The 21,513-nt window shown below is 55.2% G+C and overlaps 1 protein-coding gene across 9 annotated transcripts in view; it reads right to left on the bottom strand.

The window, feature by feature from the left end:
* The window catches only part of ERI3 (ERI1 exoribonuclease family member 3), a 126,826-nt gene that overhangs the window by 8,612 nt on the left and 96,701 nt on the right, over window positions 1–21,513 (bottom strand). For 8 of the 9 annotated variants that reach the window (XM_025992004.2, XM_025992002.2, XM_025992005.2 and 5 more), the window contains one exon: window positions 16,047–16,146. The exons of the other annotated variant lie outside the window; for it this stretch is intronic. In XM_025992004.2, coding sequence (XP_025847789.1) covers window positions 16,047–16,146 — 100 coding nt within the window. The remainder of the gene's footprint in view (window positions 1–16,046; window positions 16,147–21,513) is intronic. 9 annotated transcript variants of the gene reach the window in all.

Below are 21,513 nucleotides of genomic sequence, written 5' to 3'. Positions count from 1 at the left end.
ACTGATGATAAATCCTGAGCCTCGTCCTGGCCATAAATTTATCTGGAGATGATGAAGACTCAATAATCTAGTCAGGCAGATAATATCATCGGGCCTTAAAAAAGATCATTACATTATATGTCAGAATTAAAAGTGAAATACGCTGTAGTAACAGGGCGGCTGCTCTGGCCATTACAACGGGTACCCGCCTCCCCCACTCCTCCTCAGCCAAGGCCCCATCCAGGTAGAGGGGCTGCGAAGCCTTGCCCTCCTCCTGACTCTGGGATGCTATGGCTCGAAGTGCCAGAGGTAGCCAGACAACTAAGGCTGAGTGAGGGGACTTGGCTGGGCTGGGCTGGGGACAAGAGGCAGCCACTGAGAACAGCTGAGCACATCTGCCACACGTGGTAGCCACCTGCCCAGCCAAGCTTCCACCTTACCTGGTCCCTGGGGGTGTCCCATGGGACGATCTTCTGAGGGTCCCTGAGTGGCTCCAGCAGGAAGATGACAGGGCCCTACCCCTTTCCAGAATGGCCTGACCAACCAGGGTGGATTTTTTTTCCAAAATGCAAATCCTGGGAGACAGACAGGTTGGGCCACTTGCCAGTACCACCCAGGCCCCTGTGGCCTGGCCCCAGACTAATGTGCCAGCAGCCTATCTGAAGCCTAGCAATCCAGACCCTGGCCACCTGCTTCCCAAGAGACCTGCTGTCACCGCCTCTACAACCTGTCCTTTGAGAAACTCGCTGCCAGCTCCTGGTTCTTTGACCTCAGCACTGATGACTGTTTCTACTCTATCCTATTTCCACTCATTCCCACAGTTACACCTTCTACCTTTTTAACATCCTCCACTGCTCTTCCTTTGAAATATTAAATCCAAATCTCCCTAGTTACTGACAATAATACACTTTGCTTTCATCTCGCTGGAACCTTGCAACGTTACCACCTCTACTCTCCCCAGGTACCCCAGCCGCCGCCTCCCTCCACTTTCTCCCCTACTTCTGGCCGCTCACCCAGCAGTCATTCCCTTGCTGCCCACCTGCCAGGGCCCCTCCTCCCTTGCGTGACCGATGAGGCCTCTGGGTCTGAGCCTCCCGCCGTCATCCTGTCCCCCTGGCCGCTCATTGCATTCTGGCGACGGAGATGGGAGGCTACGTTTGCTGAAAGCCCTTCAAGGAAAACTTCTTCACTCTTATGAAGAGAAACACAAGGAGGAGACAGTCTTTTACATTCTGCCTCATGTTCTCATGTCTACACATCATGTCTGGGACTGCAGAAGCCACTGTCCGACCATTAGGGGAGTCAGCCTATGAGGAACATGCTGAAGATAAAAGGACAGAAAAATGGGAAAAGCCTAAGTCCTTTATGACATTGCTGAGGTGGTGAATTAACTAACCCTAGGATCACCTTATCTCCAAACTTTTGTGAGGCAATAAATCCCATTATTTAAAATATCTCACACTGGGTTTTCTTTTTTCTTGTAGCCAGAAGCATACTAACTGATACAGACTGTAAAGACAGGAAAGAGAATGACATAACAAATGGGCCCTATAACATAAACTTGGCTGAAGAGAGGCGGGAGGGCAAAGGGCAATGAGGGCGCTGTTATTTCAAGCCAGGAAGTTGGTAACTCTTGTTATGCTCTCTTGAAACATTTGACCAAATTGTTTCCTGCTCTATCTCAAGACACAGGCCACTAAAAAGGCTAAAAGAGTCAAGTTTTGATGGGAACCCACATGAAAACAGGGAAGAAAACACAACTGAACAAAGAAAAAATTTTTATGTCTCTGGCTTGTGATCTGAGTTGCCTGAAAGTCCCACAGCTTCACAAAGTCATTAGGGGCTCAGACTTCTCCTTTCTGCCCTTCTCAGCATGTCGCTTCCAACGTCCAAGTTACCTCAGGTCCAAAATGGCTGCGGGAGCTCCAAGGATCACATCCACATTTTAGGAAAGGGGAAGGAGGAAACACCAAGAATAATGTACTTCCTCCCGGGCAAGTCATTTCCTTTTAAGTATCATTCCCAGAGGTCTCACACCACCTTTTCCCTTTTATCTCACTGGCCAGAACTCAGGGACGTAACCATATCTAGCTGTATGAGGAACTTAAAACAGCAACAACTACGGTGTTTTAACTGGGTACACACCGCTGCCCCTGGGTATCCAAGGGCTCCATTTAGTGGGGAAGGAAGACAAAGGGTACTGGGTATGTACCACGCATTCCGTCCTCGCCACATAGCCGGCACGCCGCCAACAGGAACCTGGATTCCATGGTTCATCGCCTCAGTCCTTTCTTGCCAATATTCTCAACTGTCTTGCTCCCTTTTCCTTTCATCATCCTTGCCTGGAAAAACCCACACTGCCTTCCTCTGTGCCTGCACCTGGACGGAGTGGGACTAGAGAACATCACAACCACACAGACTCGCGCCGTTCCTAGAATCAGAGCCCTCAACCTCAACTGGGTGTCTAAAACCGCCCAGCTGATGTCCTGTGAGCAGTGTGCACGCTCTCGCCCTTCCTCCCTGTGGCATCGCCGAACTTTCTCTACCGTCCACTATTCCCAAGTCCCCTACCCCTGAACCCTCTCCCACAGTTTTGCCTCCTATTTCACAGGACACACAGGAGGCACTTCCCTCTCACCTGTCACGGAGAGAGGAGAGGGGGCACGTCCTGATGGCACTTCTAAAGCACCCTCACGCCACCTGGGTTCTCCACCCCACTTCCTTTTCGGGGGACTTACGTGATGAGCAACCTCCTTTCTCTCTGATAGGGTCTCAACTGTTTTTCTGCACCACTTCTTTCACAGAAGCATGTAAACCTATCAGATCTCTCCCATCTTTAAAAACAACCTCCTCTTAGCTCTTCTACGAGCCTGGTACCCAACCTCTCCTCCTGTTCGTAGCCAAACTTCCCCGTTAACGCTCAAGGCCTCATTCCCTCATTCCCCACACTGCATTCTGACTGCCCCACCTGCGTCCCGCTGAACCGCTTTTTCTAATGACCCCTCTGACCTCATGGGGCTGAAGTCCAGTGGCTTAGACGGCCCTAGTGGACTAACTCCTGCCCTGACGCCCTTCTCCCCTGGTTCAGTGACAGCACCTTCCCTCCCTATCCAACTCTTCCAGCTTCTTTGCACACATCTTTCATGTGACCGTCCCTACAAAATGGGGGTTGCTCAGAGCTGTCACTGGCCCCCTTTCTCTCTCCTCTCTCCTTGGGCATACTTACGCAGCCTGAGCTATATCTACCATAGATGTCCCAGGGATTTCTAAACCTATATTCCCACTACCACCGCCCTGGTCCAGGGCGCCACCACCTCTCACCCAGGAGACAGCAGTGCCCCCGCCAATCTCCTCCAAGGTGTCCTTCTAAGCCACAAATCTGGTCATTTCACTCCCTGTCTTAAAACCCTGCAATGATCCTGGAACAGAAAAAGGACAGCATTGGAAACACTGAAATCCAAATAAGACCTCCAGTTCAGCTGACAGTATAGTAGCCACGTTCATTTCCTGGTGCTGATAACCGTACTGTGATTATGTCAGATGCTAACACGAGAGAAAGCTGGGGAAGAGATGTATATAGAACCTTCTCTGCAATGTAAAATTGATTCAAAGTAAAAATTCTAAGAGTTAATAATTAAAACCACCACCAGTCTAACAGCGCCTCACTGCTCTCAGGATAGTGTCCACACTTCTTTATAAAGTTCTGGGGAATCTTCCCAGGTGTGCCCCCTCTTCCTCCGCCGCCCCCAGCCTCGTTTTCCTCACTCTCTTGCTGGACCCAAGTTCAGGTTCTTTTGCTTCTCAGCTTTTTCACATGCCCATCCTTCCACTGGAAAGTCCCGCCCCTCGCTATCATTTCCTCAAGTGCCTTACCTGGGCCCTCAGGTCTGTGTTAGGGATCCTTCTACGTGTTTCACAGCACCCAATGTTCCTCCACTGTGATGGCCTGTCACCTCCTGCTAGATCACAAACCCGAGGCACTAATGTTACCTGTGCAGAGCCCTCAGTAAACACGTATTAAGTGGAAGAAAGAAGAACTGGAAGAAAAGAAAGAGGGAAGGATGCAAGACAAGATCACGGCTGTGCTATCCGTTGCCCGAAGCCTAGACATGTCCAGGTCCTGAAAATTAGTCAAGGTCCTTGTCTCCAGCTTCCAAAGTGCTGCGGGCTTCACCCCTTTCCCCACCTCCATTCCTTCCTACTCTCTTGATTTCCACCAAGACCTGCTGGGCCAAGACACTGGCTGGGACTTGAGTTCTCAGCAGTCTGGCCACCAGTCTGGCCAGCAAACCGAGGCATCTGGGGCGGCAGCAGCAGCGGTGTTGGGGCTCCCCAGTGCTAGCAGTGATGCCCTGGAGAAGGGGCTGGCTCTGCCTGGGGACTCTGCGAGGGGAGCTACCCTCCCGAAGCCCAGTCCCACCTGGTAAATATTTCATCCTCAAGCTGCTCAGCTAATCCCTATTAATTTCAATACTGCCGCCTTGCCTGGCTCAGCTCCCAATGCATTATTTATCCCCTTTGTTTGTTTGTCGCTAACAGGTGGGCCCCAGCGGAGGCGCTGACTGGGGACAAGCCCACTCCATCACAGTGTGGCTGTGAATTAATCATGAGGACTAATGGGAAGCACCTCAGCTCCAGGCACTGCCCTAGCTGCCTCCCCCTGCCCTGGCACCCAGGGGTGGGCCAGGGCCACTTCAGCCCAACTTGATTCAAAGCAACACATTTTATTTACTATCTGCCTACATGAGTCAGACATAAGGTTACCCTTTGGGGATACAAACTGAACAAACAGACATAAGTTCCTGCCCTCAGGGAACTTACAGTCCAGTTGGGGAGACAGGTGTTAGACGACTATTTCTTAATTAGGATTGTGAGGAAATGCTGTGCAGGGAAGTGCTGGGTGTTAGGAGGGTGTGCACAGGGGAGGACCTAACCAACTCTAGGCGTCAGGGGAGGCATCCCTGGGGAAGCAAACTTTGAGCTGTGCTCTGAAGGATGAGCAGGAGATCATCAGGGCAAGGGATGGGAATGGGGGGCTTCCAAGGGCCATAAAGGCACATGGGAAAGCCTTGAGGTAAGAGAAGGAATGGCAGTTTCCGGAAAATAGGGGAGGGCCTTGTGCTGGAGTACACAGGGCATGAGGAGAGTGGCTTGAGAAGGGGTGGGGGGCAGGGCCCAGCTCAGAGGTGCTCTTCTCCCTAAATGACTGGCACTTGTTCCTGGTGGATTACCACGGACTCATCCTGTCATACGTCCTCTGCTGACTTGAGCAACATCCCGATTTCTTGACCTTTTGCTTGTGGCTCCTGAGAGATTGTCAAGATCATTAACCCTCAATTGCACAGATTAGGAAACTCAGATGTGCATTCAGCCTGGGGGTTGAGAAGGCCAGTGTGGGCCCCTCAGCGCCCTGAGGCTCAGGTGTGCCCATGGCAGGACAGGGCTGGTTCTGGCCCATTGACTCTACGTGGGGACCAGGCACAGGGCTGGGAACAGAGCTGCTCCCAGCCAAGAGTGCTCACGTCACCTCCCAGGAAGGAACCTCCCTCAGCTCTGAAATCCAGCACTGCACCGGGCACCCAGGGGCCTCAGCAAGCATCTTCTGAATTAAAGACTGAACAAAAGTTCAGAATGCCCCTTTATCCCCCATAAAGATCTTTTCCACAGACACTCTCCTCAAAACTTTTATAGAGATGGAAAATAGACCAATGAGCCAACTGATACTCAGTGGGAGATTTACAGTATTTTCAGGCGCATTACCTCCTTCCTCCTCACCGCAAGCCTGGGAGGTAGAAGTCACCATCAGCCCCATTTTAAAGAGGAAGAGACAGAGGCCCAGAGTGGTGAGTGACTTACCCAGGACTACACAACCTGGGAGTGATGAGCCTTGACTAGAACGAGGTCTTCCCGTTTCCAGGCTCCTGGCTTCAGCATATCCATAGGCCTGCCCCACTCTGTGCCTATTTCCCCAGGGATCTCCCTCGGTAGCTCCAGGGACCCGAGCTCTCAAGAAGGATCCCAGAAGGATCCCCCCTCGTTTATGAACCAAATGTAGCTCTGCCAGGGCGGAGGCCTCACTGTGCGTATGTCAGGGTTTGTAATTCTATTCAAAGTGGCCACTTTGAAAATCCATGTCTCCAGGCTCCCTGTACATCATGGTGTCAAGTCCTGGAGCAGAGGCATCCATCAGCACCTCCCAACGCCATGGTCTGTGTGCCCACGTGCCTGTCCACACCGTGTGCCCGTCCCTGGCTCCCAGCTGCCATGGCAGTGCTGCCCGGCCCTGCGCGAGAGCTCACGCTGGCCTGGCTGCCTGGACCGGCGGTCCCCTGGCCTTCAGGCTAGTCTGGCTGCTGGGCCCCACCCCTGCCCCAAATGCCGCCTCTGCCTTGCCTGCTTCTCTCCTCTTGGAGCTAGGCAGCCAGCACAGAGGCAGCCTCGATAACTCGCTAACGTGCTGCCCATGCTGTTCTTAAAAATTTATGACTGTGCAACATGAAAAATCCGGCTGAGGAGCGGTCATTAGCGGCGCTGCCTCCCTCCCCCACCAGAGCCGCCCTCGTAAATTGAGATTTATGGCTGCAGCAGGCGGGGCGGGGGCGTGTGCAGGCGGTGAGGATGTTGTGGGGGAGACAGGGAGACCGATGAGACAGTGGTGGGGCCGGGGGCTCCCCCCTGCGGCAGCTCCAGTTTATCACAGTCTGCGGTGATACCCACAGAGAGCAAGGTCGGGTCTGGGGTGTTGGCCTGGCACAGATGCTGGATCCTGCCTCACAGAGGGGCTGGAGGGGGAAGGGCCTATCCCGTGCCAATCACCGGCTCCTTTAGGTGGAGGACCAGATCCTGAGGTCCTGAGCAAGGGCCTCCCAGGAGGATGATTTGAGAAGGAGGAAAGTTGGAGCTAGGGAGGAAGCATCATCCTTGCTGGAGTCACAAGGCCTAGGCCCCCAGAGCCAGCTTCTCTAACCAGAAGCACGTACATTGGGCTGGGATTGTGGTATCCCACCCTGAGAACTGGAGGGCAGGCAGGGAGTGGGGCAGAAGGGTGCCAGCAGCCTTCCCTCCTGCCTCCTTTCTCTGGTAAGGAGGGTTGGTGGAGAGGACATTAGAGGGGGGAATGCAAGTACTAGGCCTAGGCACAGAGCCCCGGCTGGGGCCGAACGGGAGGTGATCCCACAAGCCACTGCCCCCCAGGGCCCCCCTTACGTCCCCCATTCACAGGCCCTCCCTATTACCTCCCCGCTGCCTCCTCCCCTGCTCACTTAGCCCTGTCAGCCAGGCCATTATGAAATTGGGGTTTCATTTACAGACTAATTAAACATTACAGCTTGTTCACAATTACAACGCGGGGATGAGGGAGTAACTAATTACGGAAGAAATGAGCTAACATTTATCTCTGCTCCCACCCTCCCTCTCCCCACTGCCCCCCCAGTCTGGCTTCCTCCCACTCTTTGGTCAGTACCTGCTCTCTAGGCTGATTTCCTGGGATGGGGGACTGGAAGGTCTCAGCACCCACCCACCTGGCCACAAGATCCGACTGCTGTTCCCACTCTGGGGAGGGGCTGAGCTCCCAAGGCCCTGCTGCAGGAGGCGGAGCCTTAGTGGGTGTGATAAAGTAAGGGACCCTGTGATGGTATGTGTGACTAGGACATTGGGAGGGGGGAACGACACACGCTCTACTTTGGTGTGTGTGACAGTACCGTAGGGCTGTGTGGCTTTATGTAGCTTCCCCTTGCAGGGCAGGGTTTTGGCATGATTGCTGCAGACAACTGTTTGTGTGATGGGGTAAGCGTGTGAATGAACCTACCCTCACCCTCAAACCCCAGACAGAACAGAAAAGAACTAGGTGGCTGTAGGAGGTGATGGTCAAAGCAGCCCTGGGCCCAAACCTCCACTGGGCAGCCCTATTCATTTCAGCCTCAGAAGCAAGAAAGGGAGCAAGGTTACCCTGTTCCAGGGGCTCGGCTCATCCCTGCCCTCAGGTTGGTCCTGGCCTCTGGCCAGATGCCCCCTGGGGCCCAAGAAGCCTCCCGGGGGCCTGGGGTGCCCCCTGTGGGCAGGAGTCCTGGGGTCTGGCTGGCCTGCCGCAGAGTTTAATAATAGTAACAGTGAGAGTAAGCGTTTCCATCCTTCCTGCCTTTGGGCAGAAGAAGAAAGGAAAGAGGAGGGAGAGGAGGGAGTGGAGGGAGTGGAGGGAGCGGGCTGAAGGGAGGCTTTGAGGCCTCAGAACTCACATCAAACGGCCGGATCTGGGCCTAATTGTCTGACCCCTGCCCCTGCCTTCAATCAGCTCTGCGGCTCCCCGCCCGCCCCTCGCCTAACTAGCAGCCATGTTCTCCTCATTAGGACAAGCTCCCCTTGCACACGTGTCCCCGGACATGTCCCCAGCACTCTCAGCTCCCAACCCTGCCTGGTAGGAAGGTACGGTGGGGACCCAGTTTTGGAGGGGCCCCTGGGACAGCGAGACCCTGTGCCCCCACGGCTGCCTGGACTGAGCTGCTCAGCCCCTCTCCTTGAGCTGCAGGGGCCTGGATGCCACATGTGGGGACAGATCCCTGGGCTGGCTCAGCCGCTGGGTGCGTTCTGTCCTCTGTGCGTCCTTCTTGCTACAGCCCGACTCTCTCAGACACACTGCTTCTGGCGGCGGGATGTGTTTGAATCCCGTCCCTTTTGGTCTGGCTCAGCCTGGCGAGGGGTCTGGTCTGGGTCATGGTCTGTGTTCAGAGGCTGGGAGCTGAAGGAACGGGGCTGCCCGGCATACCAGGGTAGTTCCCTCCGCGGGCTCAGGCACACTGATGCGTAGGGTGCCCAGGGCTGCCGCCGCCGCAATGAAGCCCAACTTGGTGGTTACAAGCTCTAACCTTAGAGAGACGTGCATTTACATCCCGGCGCTCCCACATCCTGGCTCCGCAGCCTTGGGTGAACGGTAACCTTCTCGAGCTCCAGTTTCCTCACACCCACTAGTGGGGACAGCCCCTATCTCACAGGGTTTGGGAACTCAATGAGAGAACAGATGTGAACTCTTCTGTACTACATCTGGCACTCTGCAAATGTGGAGGGATGCAATCCAGACCAAGCTGCCTCCTCCACAGGCCACAGCCCCACTTTGCCCAGGTGGGGTTTGGACCCTGGTCAGCAGTGTCCAGGGCAGGAGGAGCTGTGGGGAAGGGTCCAGAGCCCTGCAGAAGAGGACAGCAGTTCCCAGAGGCATAGCTCATACCAGGGGCGGAAGCACCTATGCTGCAGCCTCAGCCTGGGGGCAGGGATGTCACACGGCAGCTTCAGGTGGCAAGGGCAGGGCCCAGCGCATCCCAGGAGTACTGAGGGCCTGAGAGGAGCGATGCTGGGAACACGGCAAGAGTGAAGGCTGTCTCGCTACTCATGGAGCTCATTTTCAGGGTACCAGTCCTGGATACGATCAGGGGAGGGGCTGGCCTGCTCTGGGCCCTGACATTGTCTCTCACCTTAAACCATTTGCAATGACTTGCAAATATTGATGAAAACGCAAACTACAGAGATTGTGTTTTTCGGGGAGTGAAGGTGGGGAGCGAGGATAAGGAGGAAAATAAACTGAAATGAAGTCCAGTTATCTCCCATCTGTGGCTGCTCCTAATCCCCCAGCCCAAAGGAATCCAATGCAGCCCCTTATCTGCCCTGTCAATCACTCCATCACCGCCCAGAGTGCTCGGTGGGCACCACACGCCCTCACACACACTCAAGCACATGCTCACACATGCACACACACGCACACACTCGTTCCACCGACTCTTGCTCCAACACTCCCGCCCACCCCCAGCCCATTACTCCTCTGAGTAGGAACAGCCAGCACGCAGGTCCTGCCAGATGGATGCAATTTGCATAATATCAGCGGTGGAGGCTGCAAGATCACCAGGGGTCAGGGCGCTGACATCCCCGCACAGTCTATCTGCAAGTGCTAATTTGGCCGGCATTGATCTGTCTTTCTGATTTCTTTGTCATTTACGTCTGCGACGGTTTGACAGGAGATACAGAGAGAGACAAGGGGAGGCCAGGCCGGGCCCGGGGCTAGGAAGGTAGGGAAACAAAGATTGTACTTCCCAGTGCATCACACACACAGAACACATACATAAACATACCAGAACCTTTTCCCCCATCCATCCAGCAATCCACTCGTCCATCTGTCTATCCATTTTCCATCTGTGGTTTCTACTGAAGACTAGAACCTGGTGTCTAGGCAAGGACTGATTCCTCAGATGTCCCCCAGGGCTCCAAGGGTGCCAGCTCAGGTAGGAGGGAGTGAGACCCCTCTAGGTGAATACTGCCTCCAGGCAGGCCCATGGAGCCCCTGTGGATGCCTCGAGAGTTATCCATTCTCATGGCCATCCGCTCCCCAGCTGCTCACTTTCTCTGGGCCACACCAGAAGAACTAGACAGGAGTAGGGGGTGGTGGTAGTGCCGGGGAAGCACATACTCCAGCTGTCTCTGCCCCCTCTTGAACCCAACTTGAGGATGTCCGAAGTGTGGGTAGGGGGTGGGAGGTGGCCCAAGCAGCGCCTCTCTGCCTCTCTGGGACAGCCAGGGAGAGGGCTACTAGGTCCGCAGGGGCCTTTATCAATACTTCACCACCCTCAGGTGTTCCAAAGCCCAGACTGGTTTCTAGCTGATTCTGAAGCCCCCCTGGCTTATAGCCAGAAAGCCTTAGCTCAGATTAGATCTGAATGCTGTGCCCACTGAACCCTCAACTGCCGTCTCCACATTCTTCTGTGCCTCGGGAGAAGGGTTCCCCATCGGGATGGGGGCACCACCTGGAAAGATGTCATGGGAAAAGGGGAAGAGAGGATAAGATTGCAACTCTGGAAAGAAAGAACCCACTGCAGAGAAATGGATGTGGTCACTCTGTCAAGGGAAGCAGGAGACCTGAGCCTTCCAAGGGTGGAAGCCCCCTCCCTCCCTGGCAGCCATGGTGGCTCTGCCTTGGCCCCACCTCCTTTCCCTCGCTGAAGGTAGCAGAGCAGGGTGATCAGAAGGCACTCCCTGCTGGGCAAGAGGGGGGCTGGCGTTTGGTGTGTGCTAATCCCGGGCCTGAGGTCTTCAGAGGGACCTGGGGAACTTCAAGGAGGGGAAGGCAAAGCTGTACTGCAGACGAGCTCATTAGCCGGCACCCCCACCCCCCCACGAGGAGGAAGGCGGGCGGCCCAGGGAGCGTGGCGACAGAGGCGGCAGAGAAAAGGCTGTCACTGTCCTTTCTTCCTTTTGGTACAAGCATCTCCCTGAGCCGATGATTCTCCTGCAGTGACACCTCTCACGGGAGCTAATGAGATCCGTGTCACAGAGCTAATGCGCTCTGACTGGACTCTTGATAGACACCCTACTCCTTCAGGGGAGACCACAGGCCAGTGCTGCCCCCCTGGGCCCAGGCCCCCACCTTGCCACCTGCCAGCCCAGCTCTTTTTGCCAAACCATGCTGGGAAACGAGCTCCTGAGAGTCCACTTGGGTGTTGGGTATCCCTCCTACCATAAGCCTCAGAGAGACCCTCCTCAGGCCCTGAGCAGGGGGGCTAAGGGGCCAGGGCAGGACCACCCGGCTGGGCATCAGGGAAGGTTCCCGTTATTCTCCTGGTCAGCTGAAATCAGCAGTCTGTGGAGCGTTCCTGTCCCAACAACAGGTGAGATTTTACTGACATTTCCTGTGCAGATTTCTAAAAAGGAAGAAGGGAAGAAGGCCTGGGTCCTAGTGTTAGATCAAGTCTGTAGGGCCTGAACATCACACCCCCAAGACTGTAAGTGGGGCCCAAGGATGTATTTTGTACATTCACACTAGGAAATCAGGCAAGATTCCCAGAAGATGTGGCCTTCGGAAAATGGGCAGGATTTTCCTGGTCAACAAGGTGAAGAGCAAACAAATCAGAGTAAGAACTGTCAGAGACAGAAGGAGGTCAGAGTTGCCGGGCTCTGGCTCGGAGGGCGACTGCAGCAGGGGTGAAGCGGTGGCAATGCCTCCTTTCTTCTCTTCCTTGGCAAGGCTTGGTCAAGGCCTGTATGTTTCACATTAATGGAGGGAAACAAGGGCGTGAGCTTTTGTCCGTCTTCATCGTCTCTGTTGGGAGCACAAAGCCCGACACCAAAAAGGTGCTTCCTAGTTCAGCACAGTGGTAAGGACACAGACTCTGCACTCAGACAGGCCTGGGTTTGAGTCCTGGCTCTTCAATTCAACTGGCTGTGTGACCTCAGGCCAGTCACTTAACTGAGTCTCAGCTTCCTAGTCTATAAAACAGGGATGATAATGCCTGCCTTCCATAAAACTGGTGTGAAAATTACATTTGTTAATAAAAAGTACCCCTGAATACTTGCTGACCCTTTGCAGAAACACGAGAAGCACCACAGAGCACCCGCCTCCAAGCCTCTGGTCCACACCAAGGATGCAGACAGAGCCCACTGACAGCATGGGTGGCAGCAGTCCCACAGGCACTGGGTCCTCTTTGCCCACAACCCACTCCATGCCACCCTGCTCACCAGGCTCACAAGGCCAAACCCAGCACCCCAGAAGGAAGTGTCCCTCTCCCGACAGAGGCCATGCTGACAGCACCCGACTCCCCCCCCCGCCCTTTGTACCTGGAGCTCCACTGTCTCCGCTCCTGAGCCTACCTCTCCCTCAGCTGCCAGGGCCAGCTGTACCTGTGTGGCAGACCAGAGCTGAGCTCTGGGGGGCAGGGCACTCTGTCCGTCATCCTCATAGGTATGCCCAGCACAGCTCCTGACACAGAGCAGGTGTGAGGTAGACACTCACTGACCTGGTCCTCTGCTTCCGCTCCCAAGGCTACTGCTGGCTCTGAATTAACTGTCACTGCTGTGCACCCTAGTCAACTTCCTCTTCTATAGTTTCTCCTCGTTACCCTCCCTGTGCAAACTCTCAGACTGCTCTAAAGCCCAATTCTGACCACGTCACTCCTCTGCCAGGACGCTCCCATGGCTCCCCCTCAGACAGCTCAGCTGTGCACATCCATCCCAACGGGCCCCATCCCCTCCTACAGCCTACCTCCTGGCCCTGGCCCCGAGCCATTGTCCAACCCTCCAGCATGCCTGCCCCTTGCTCTCTTGGGGGCCACACACCCAGTGCTCAGCGGCAGTCCCCACCAGGTAGGCCCCACAAACCTCCCCCTGCCACTCATACCTTACAAAGAGGCTCAGAAGATCCCTCTAGGGCCTAGGATCATCAGTGATTTGCACACAGAATCACTGCCTCCCTCCCCGCCCCACCACCGTGGCATCATGGGAGAGCTGAGCAGATTCCAGAGATGGCCAAGCTGTGGGATCTGCGGAACCCTTGCCCAGCATCACCAATGCCACCCCCCCCCCCAACCAATATGCATACCACTCCCCACTTCAGGCTGGCAGCTCTTCACGCAGTTAATTAGCACTATGTCACTGAGGACCAGCCTGAGTGGCCAGTGACAGGAGCTGACCCTTGACCCCAGGGCTGGGAAACAGTCCACATCAAACTCTTACAGCGCGACCCTTTTAACACGCACAGTAACTCGGGGCACCGCCAGCTGAAGCTCATTAAAGCTGTCTCTTTGGCGCGAGGGCCATTAACCTCACTGCTCAAAACCAACGCCTCCCCTCCCCTCCCCGCCTCTCCCAGCCCAATTAATGCCCTGCATCCTCCCTCCCCTCCAAACACCCTCACCCACACCTCAGAGACAGCTCGGAGCTGGCAGGACAGCCCTCTGGATTCAAAGATACAAAGACCCAGGGCCAGGAACCCCCAGTGCCCTGGGGAGACCATGGTATGAGCAGGGCCATAGAGGAGGGGGCTACTTGAGCACCCACTGTGTGCCAGGCCAGGTACTATATAAGCACTTTACGCAGGCGCTTCACTGAACCTCCCCAACAGCCCTGAGAGGCACTGGCAGGGTCCCTTGTCTAAAGTCACAGGGCTCTGGGTGGTAGAGCCAGGACTTCCTCTTGGTTCCATTGTCACCTGTCACCTTGGACTGTCCTCTTGTGGCCCAGCCAGATGGAAAAACCTTCTTCCCTGGAGAGGGAAGGAACATCTCAGGAGTCCTAACAGACAAGAAGGAACCGCTTCGTCTCACAAACACACCTGGGACACATTCACAGACGCAGGGCACCCAGCTCAAGGCCGACCCAGTCCTGTGGGTCTTGCTGCAGCCCCTCCCCACCTGGGCCAGGGCAAGTCTTCTCACTGATTCTCATTCTCTGGTCCCTCCCTTTCTCATCCCTCAGTCACTGACTCACCGACTCACTTGTTTATCCAGCTGCCCACCCCGCAGTGCTTACTGAGCATCTACTAAGAATCTAAGTGTGCAACGTGCGCTGCCCTGTCGGCTCTGAGAAGGAGCTCTGTCTGATAGTGCTGTCCTCTCCCTCCCAAATCTCTTGTCTCCTCAGAACCTCATCAAAAAGCCAACCCTTTAACCTGGCATTAAAGACACACTTATTTCCCCATTTCTTTTCCAGCTGTTCCCTGATCCAAATGTCCCCCCCATTCCAGTCACGGCAAACTATTTGTAGGGGTCTAAGTGGTCTTCAACGTGCCCTTGTGCTTTTGTACACACAGCTGCACTTAAGTAGAAAATCCTTCCCCCATTTTTCTACCTAGTGAACTCCTATTCATCTTTCAAGGATTTCCTGACTCGAGAGTCTTCTTCTCTAGGAAACTCCCTGCTGAGCTCCCAAGCATATCACCTTGCTAGGTTTGGGGTCTTCTCTAGGTTGCATGGAATAGCTCCTTCGGAGAACAGCAGTTGCTGTGGGGCAGGCCCAATTCCCTCAGGCGTGTTGACTGCTTCCTCTTTTCCCCCTGGACCCCAGGAGAGCCTTGAGGTGTCCCAGTAAGAATGATACAGAGCATCAGGGAGATGTAAATAAAGAAGCAGAAGTCACCTTGGCACCTGAGGTCAGGGGAACCCTCCCACGGAGCAGCCTAGGTGTTCCCATCATGGCCCTCGGTACCCCGAGTACCCAGCTCATCTGTCTCGTCCTAGGATGTGGCCTCCTTGAGGACAAGAATCTCCACTTAGCATGCCCAGCACCCACTAGGCACCAGTGATGTCTGCGGGAAGGAGGAAGGGCTAGTCTCTGAGAGGTGACTGGGTCCTTCTGGTGTATCCTGCCAGTCCCCTCTGCTGTCACAGCTCCCCAAAGGTACACAAGTTATGATAATGTCATATCACCTCCCAGGAATACTCCCCCTCCTCCCCACTTGGAACAAAGCCTATCTTGTCAAGTGCCAAGCCTGAAAGCATTTGCATGACGTGTGTTCACGCACAGAAAATGAGATACACAGAAATGAAAAGACACACTTTCTGGTGGATACACACACAAGTTGATGGTTGCTTCCATAAACAGACAAATGCCCTCAGGAAAATCAACCCAGATATATTGTTACACAGACACACACACACCCCAATACTGATATATCAGAAGTTAGCCGAGCCTCCAATGCCTAGAACCACAGCCACTCCAGCCCCCTCCCAAGCAGGGATCCCTCTGAGGGTGCACCCCCACCTGGTACCCCAAGTGGCCCCTCCCAACCGAGGCACCGCTCAATGGAGGCTGCTGCTCCTGCAGGGGAGTCAATACCCTGTGGACGGAGCCATCGGTCAGAAGGACCCCGACTAATTAAAAGCTGGTGAGGTTTAAATAATTCATCTCCTTAACTCCCATTGATCGCCCAGTTTAGTAGCCACAGACTTGAAACAATATTAAACAGCCTCCTCTAGCTCCGTGGGGGTGGGTAAGCAGACATGTGCCCACCCCTCTGAGGACATCACCCACCAGAGATGCAGGCGGGGTCAGGGATAGCTTGGCCTGAATCCAAGGCCACCTGCGACCCACCCAAAGCCCAGGCCCCACTGTCCTCCTAAACAGTGTTTTGAGAGATTTTTTCCAATGGTCTGGTTCCACTCTCCCCTACTCCACCCTCCTTCCCCACTCCCCCCATCTATGGAAAGCACCCCATTAGAACACAGAATGAGCCGCAGAACCCCTCTGTGCACTAGGGGATGAGGGCATGCGGGCAGGGGGCTGACCAAGCTGCCAGGGGTATATGTGGAGGGACTGACCAATGCCGCTGTGGGGCCGGCCTATGTGCTGCAGGCTGAGGCCCTTGTTCATGTCTAGAAGTCCATTCTTGGGCCAGCAGCCCATGGCGAAGCTGTAAGCCTGGAAGACAGGAGGCAAGAATGGTTAACAGAGGCCCTGACCCCCAGTACTCACCACCTCCACCCTCCAGCCAAATCTTCCCACTAGGGGCTTCCTCTCATTGTGTCACTTCATGGGAGTCCCCCCTCACTGGGTCCCCTTGCCACCAGGACCCCCACCAGAAAATCCCTCCTTTCAGAGCTCCTTTTGTGCTAGGCCTCTCCCCATCAGAGACCTCCAGCCCCTACTGGGTGCCCCTTTGCCAGGCTCCTCTAGAGAGCTCCCATTTACTAAGACCCTCCTTATCAGGACCATCCTGTCATCAGGGCACTCCCTTCACCAGACAGCCCTGTTAGTCTCCCGGTCTCCAGTGCACCCAGCACTGTGCTGGGCCCCTCACCACAGTACTGTTGGTCATAAAGCCTGGTGTCATGAAGGATGTGGAGACTAACATATCCAAACTTCACTCTACAGAGAGGACCAACTGCCCATGGTCTACTTGCTTTAGGTTGAGAGGCAGGCCAGGCTATGGAAGGCTGAGTGCCATGCATGGGCTCAACTGAGAGGGGTAAGGTCACCTGGTCGACTCAAGCAGCTGTGAGGGGAACACATGAAGAGGGCGTGTGTGTGTGTGTGTGTGTGCGCGCGCGCGCGCGTGTGTGTGTGTGTGTGTGTGTGTGTTAGGGGGGAACAGATCTCTGCTGAAGGTCAAGTGCTCACTTATGCATATTCAAAGCAGCCACCCATCGATCTGTACTTAATTGTTTTCCTGGGGTTGGGGAAGGAAGTGCTGGGGGCATCGATCTGCTCAGGCCCCTAGCACTTCATTGCCCCCCTCCATCCCCTACTCGCACCACCTGGCCACCACCAACCTCCACAGTGGGGGGTGGTACATAGCAGGACCAGGGATGGCACTTTCTTTCACAATCCCTTATAGGAACAACTGACTTGACATCACAGATGAGGAAACTGAGGCCCAGAAAGAAGAGACTTATACAAGGGTTAGAAAGCTATTAAGTTATAACTGAATCCCTGCTCCGCCTGCTAGCCTGGGCTTTGGGGGGGGGGGGGGGTGTGCAGCTGGCTGGCCCTTCAGACATTACCCATCCCCTCACCTTTGAAGTCCTGGAACCCTAGGCTGCCCTGATCCCAATGGCAGGAAGCATATGAGATGTGGTCAATAGGCATGTAGCCTGAGGAATTCCCAGAAGCTAGACCCGAGGGTCACTAGTGGAACTAAGGTGACTGCAGCCACGGTCAGACAGGCACTGTAGTGTCCCCACTCGTGCCCGGGTGTGGAGGTCCCCATCCCACCAGAGACTCCCTCACAGCAGGAAGGGCCTAACACTGGGTCAGAAACCAAAGACAGGAGAGGAGGCTGGATACAGAGTCTGTGCTGAGGCCAACGGGCTGGTACCCTGCCTTCTCAGCTGCAGGAACCAAGCCCCAGCCCTACAAGTCCTTCAACATCAGTGCCCTCCCGAGCTAGTTTCCTTGACCACAGAGGTACCAGCCACAACCTGACTTCCCAGCCAACCCTCCCACACTTTCCCAGGCCACAGCTGGACCCACAAACCGGGGGCTGAGTGCGAGGCTCAAGGGCAGGGGAGAGAACGCTGGTGTACAGCCAGGGCAGGGAGGGCAGCGCTGGGGAACGCAGGCAGCGAGGGAAAGCAGCCAGTGGGTGGTGCACAGCTGGATGAGCTGCTGAGCATGGTCAGGGCCATGGCTGGAGCGCAGTGGGCCAGAGAGCAGTGGCGGGCTGGCTTTCAAGTACTTTAAAATCACTTACAAAGGCCGGATTAAACGATCAGAAATTCCATTTAATAGGACAAATAAAGAAATAACAATCTACCCTATCAGCCTGGAGAAGGCGAGCTGGATGGGTTTTTTTCCCCTCTAAAAAGGAAAAAGGGAAGGAAGGGGGAAAAAAGAAGGATAATGTGTGTTTACTCAAGCAAAGAAAAAAATATTTAAGTGATGTCGGGGAGAAGATTGCAGTAACTAGTGAAGAATAACATCGTCTACTTTGCTGTCAAATCACACCCGAATTTCAGTAATAGATTCTCGGCTGACACTCAATTCAATTCGAAGGTGATCCTGCTTTATCCCAGCCCATCAAATATTAAACACTTGCATTAGCAGGTGCTGCCGCTTCCCGGCTTAGAGCGGCGGGCGGGCAGCAGAGGCCCCTCTGCTCTGCTCGGGGCTGGGGGACAGGGCAGCTCAACGTTATCTGCACGTCATCCCGAGTCTTATCGAAGCTAAGCGGGAAGACCACTTCAGATAACATTAGACGCTTGCCCCGACGCGTCACTGTGACTAGATTATTATTATAATGACTCCCCCCCAAGATCGTCCTTAGACTGGGACATGTGCAAGGGGGAGGAGAGGGCCAGAGCCCAGGAGGGCCGGGCTGAGCCGGGACCCAGGCAGGAAAGGAGAGGCAGCAGGCGAGGCGGCGGCCTGGGCCCGCCTGACGGATGCCTTTCAGGAAGGGCAGTCTAGCTTGTCAGAGCGAGGGCGAGATGAATTGGCGTCTCCAGCGTGGCCGTGGGTGTCATGCGCACAGTTTCATATTCCCAGATAAGGCATGATAACCAATTGCTGCTGTGACACGGCCTCATCCAGCACTTCCTCAGGGGGGCACAGGCGGGGGGAAGGGGGCAGCACGTGCACATGGGTCTGCCAAGCTCCTAATAAGAGGGATTTAATTTTTACAAATGCTGCTTCCAGCGGGGCCTTCACATACCAGCCAAAGTCCAAAATGATATTAAAAACGGTTAATTAAAACTGCTCTCCTTCAGCCTGGGCTCTCCCCCTGCTGCCCCTGCTGAGAACCCTGGCATGTCTCCCCCAGGTACCCCTGCAGAGCTGAACCTTCAGAAGTGACCGCCAACCTCAAGGAACCCCCCCAGGCACGTGCTAGGGCACGGCACCACAAGCTCCCTCCAGCTCCTGCCATCTGAGGTACCCCTCGGTCACAGCCAGGGGACACAGAAAGCCACCCAGAGAACACAGCGTCCTATGGCACTCTGTGTTCCTCTTACCAATGGGTGGTCTGGATCCTCACACCTGCTACCCACACCGCCCCTGCCCCCCCTCTCCCCCAGCACGCACTTCTGAAGTGTCTCCCTGCCAGATACATACACTATCAAGCGTGCATACCCACACAGGCACCAAACTCTCCCTCAGGTTACTCGGCTTATCCTTCCACTCCCCATTCCCTCCAGGCGTCCTCCCCAAGATTACATCTGTCTGTGAATCTGAGCAGAGCCTTCCCAGGAGCCCAGCTCAGGACAGACAAGGTGATACGGGCTGTGTCTCAGAGATTCTGGCTGAGAAGGAAAGGCTGGGACCTAGGGAACTGGTAGACCAGGAGGATCGGGGAGGCCGTCCCCTGTGGCTGTCCACAGGGACAATAGAGATAAACAGGCCTGTCTGGCGTTGGAGGCAGCTAGGAAAGCTTCCTGGAGGGAGTGGTAGTGGACAGCTGGGTGGGTGGTGGTGGTGACAACACTGCAGGCAGGAGACACAGCAAGGACAAAGGAGAATGGCAGAAGCAAGCCCAGTGAGAGCACAGGCAAGGGCCTGGGTGTGGCAGGGGCAGCCACCAAGGATGGAAAGAGCCAGAAAGACCCGTATCTTGAGGGGCTGCCTCTCACTTCCATGTACCAATGGCAACATGGGCATCAATCAAGGAACCTGATTATTGTCCATCCCCTTTCTCTTGCTTGCTTCCTATCCCTGCTCCCTCCCTCTCTCCTGCCAGCCTGCACAGTGTGGGGGTAAGGGACCTACGAGCTTTCTGACCTCCAACAGCACAGGCAGGAATCGGTTTTGAGAGCTCTTGCCAAAAAGCCTGTTCCAAGTCCCTTTCCCAGACTGGTTCCAAATTCTTGGGGTGCCACTTCTCCAGCTGCACCTCTCCCAGCCACCAGGGACCTCCCCATCCCCGCCAGCCCAGCTGTGGCTTCCTGGCCAAAGAGTGGGGCAGACGGAAAGATGACTGAGGAGCCCCTGAGTCCTGTCCGGGGCAGGTGGGGTTGGGGTAAAAGACGCGGGGTTTAGCAAACCATCCCACCACAGCCCTGTGCCAGGCAGGCACGCACACTTCCCTTCCCCTGGGCTGCTGTAATTTCCATGCGCGGGGAAGCAGGTGCCGAGCTGCTCCCGGCTGGCTCTCCTCTCTCGCGGCTCTGCCCGCCTTGGCTGCTGCCCCATTAGCTTAGTGGCCAGCCATCTGCGACGGGCCTGCCGCGCAGCCCTGCTGTAGGCGCGGCGGGTGGCCCCCTGTGTAACAGGGAGCTTTGCCATTAGCGCCTTTAATATTCTGACACCTCAGCACAGCCTGCTATTACATGCAAACGCTGATCGCCCTGTGAAATTACATTGCTGGGCCCGCGAAATGGAATCGTGTATAATCAGCCTCCTCCATGCACTGTCAGTCCCATCACAAACACGGCGCCCGGCGGCTTATGGGGGCTTAGCAGCTGCGACAAGTGTATTGGGTTTAATAGATGAAGTAGCCCTCATCGGCAGCAGCATCAGATCCTTCAAAGAGGAAGGAAGAGGCATCGATGGCTGCTAGGGTGTCTCTGCCCACCCATTCGCTACCTGCCAGGGCCCCAAGGGTGGGGTGGCCACGGGGTGGGCGGGGCAGTAGTTGGGGTTAGAACCCAGCTCAGACTGCACACAGAAGCGCAGGGTGCGCTGTTACTTCCAGAAAACCCAGAGCTTCCAAGCTGGAACCAGCACATCGGACCTCTCCAGCTTCCCATGAGGTGGGGAGGAGCAGGGCACCTCTGGGTGATGTGTCACCTGGTGGACCTAAGGCTAATGGGTCATTTCCCAAGCTGAGGAAGCAAATCAAATCACCTGCCATTCCCACAAACACCCAACAGATGAGGCTGTAAGGGGGATACTCTGGAGGATGGGGGAGAGAAAGCCTCACAGACACAACTACTCCTTAATCCCTTCTCTAATTGGCCGGCACTTCTCCAGCTGGTGAACCAGTACCAAGGCCACAGGTAAACACGAGGACGGCAGACCCAGCAGCCCAGGCCTCAGAGAAGGGCAGTGTGGTCAGGCTCAGGAGTCAGACAGACACCGGTTTGGTTCCCACTTCTGCCAGTCGGCACAGTCACTTCGGAGGAGTCACGGGAACTCGCTGAGCCTCGGTCTCCTGTCTTACAACATGGGATGACAGTTCTTTCCCCAGATATGTCTGAGGTCACTCGGGAACACCCCCTCCCACTGTGACCTCCAGATATTCTTGGTACCATCACCCAAAATGCACATTGCCTTTGAGAATGCCGCTCCCTCTCCCTTTTCTGGGCTCAGCCTAGCACCAACGGTAGCAGACTCTGTTTTCCAGGGAGGGCTGCA

This window comes from Vulpes vulpes, chromosome 10, assembly GCF_048418805.1.
Source record: "Vulpes vulpes isolate BD-2025 chromosome 10, VulVul3, whole genome shotgun sequence".
Taxonomy (NCBI): domain Eukaryota; kingdom Metazoa; phylum Chordata; class Mammalia; order Carnivora; family Canidae; genus Vulpes; species Vulpes vulpes.
This window is presented reverse-complemented; position numbering and strand designations above follow the sequence as displayed.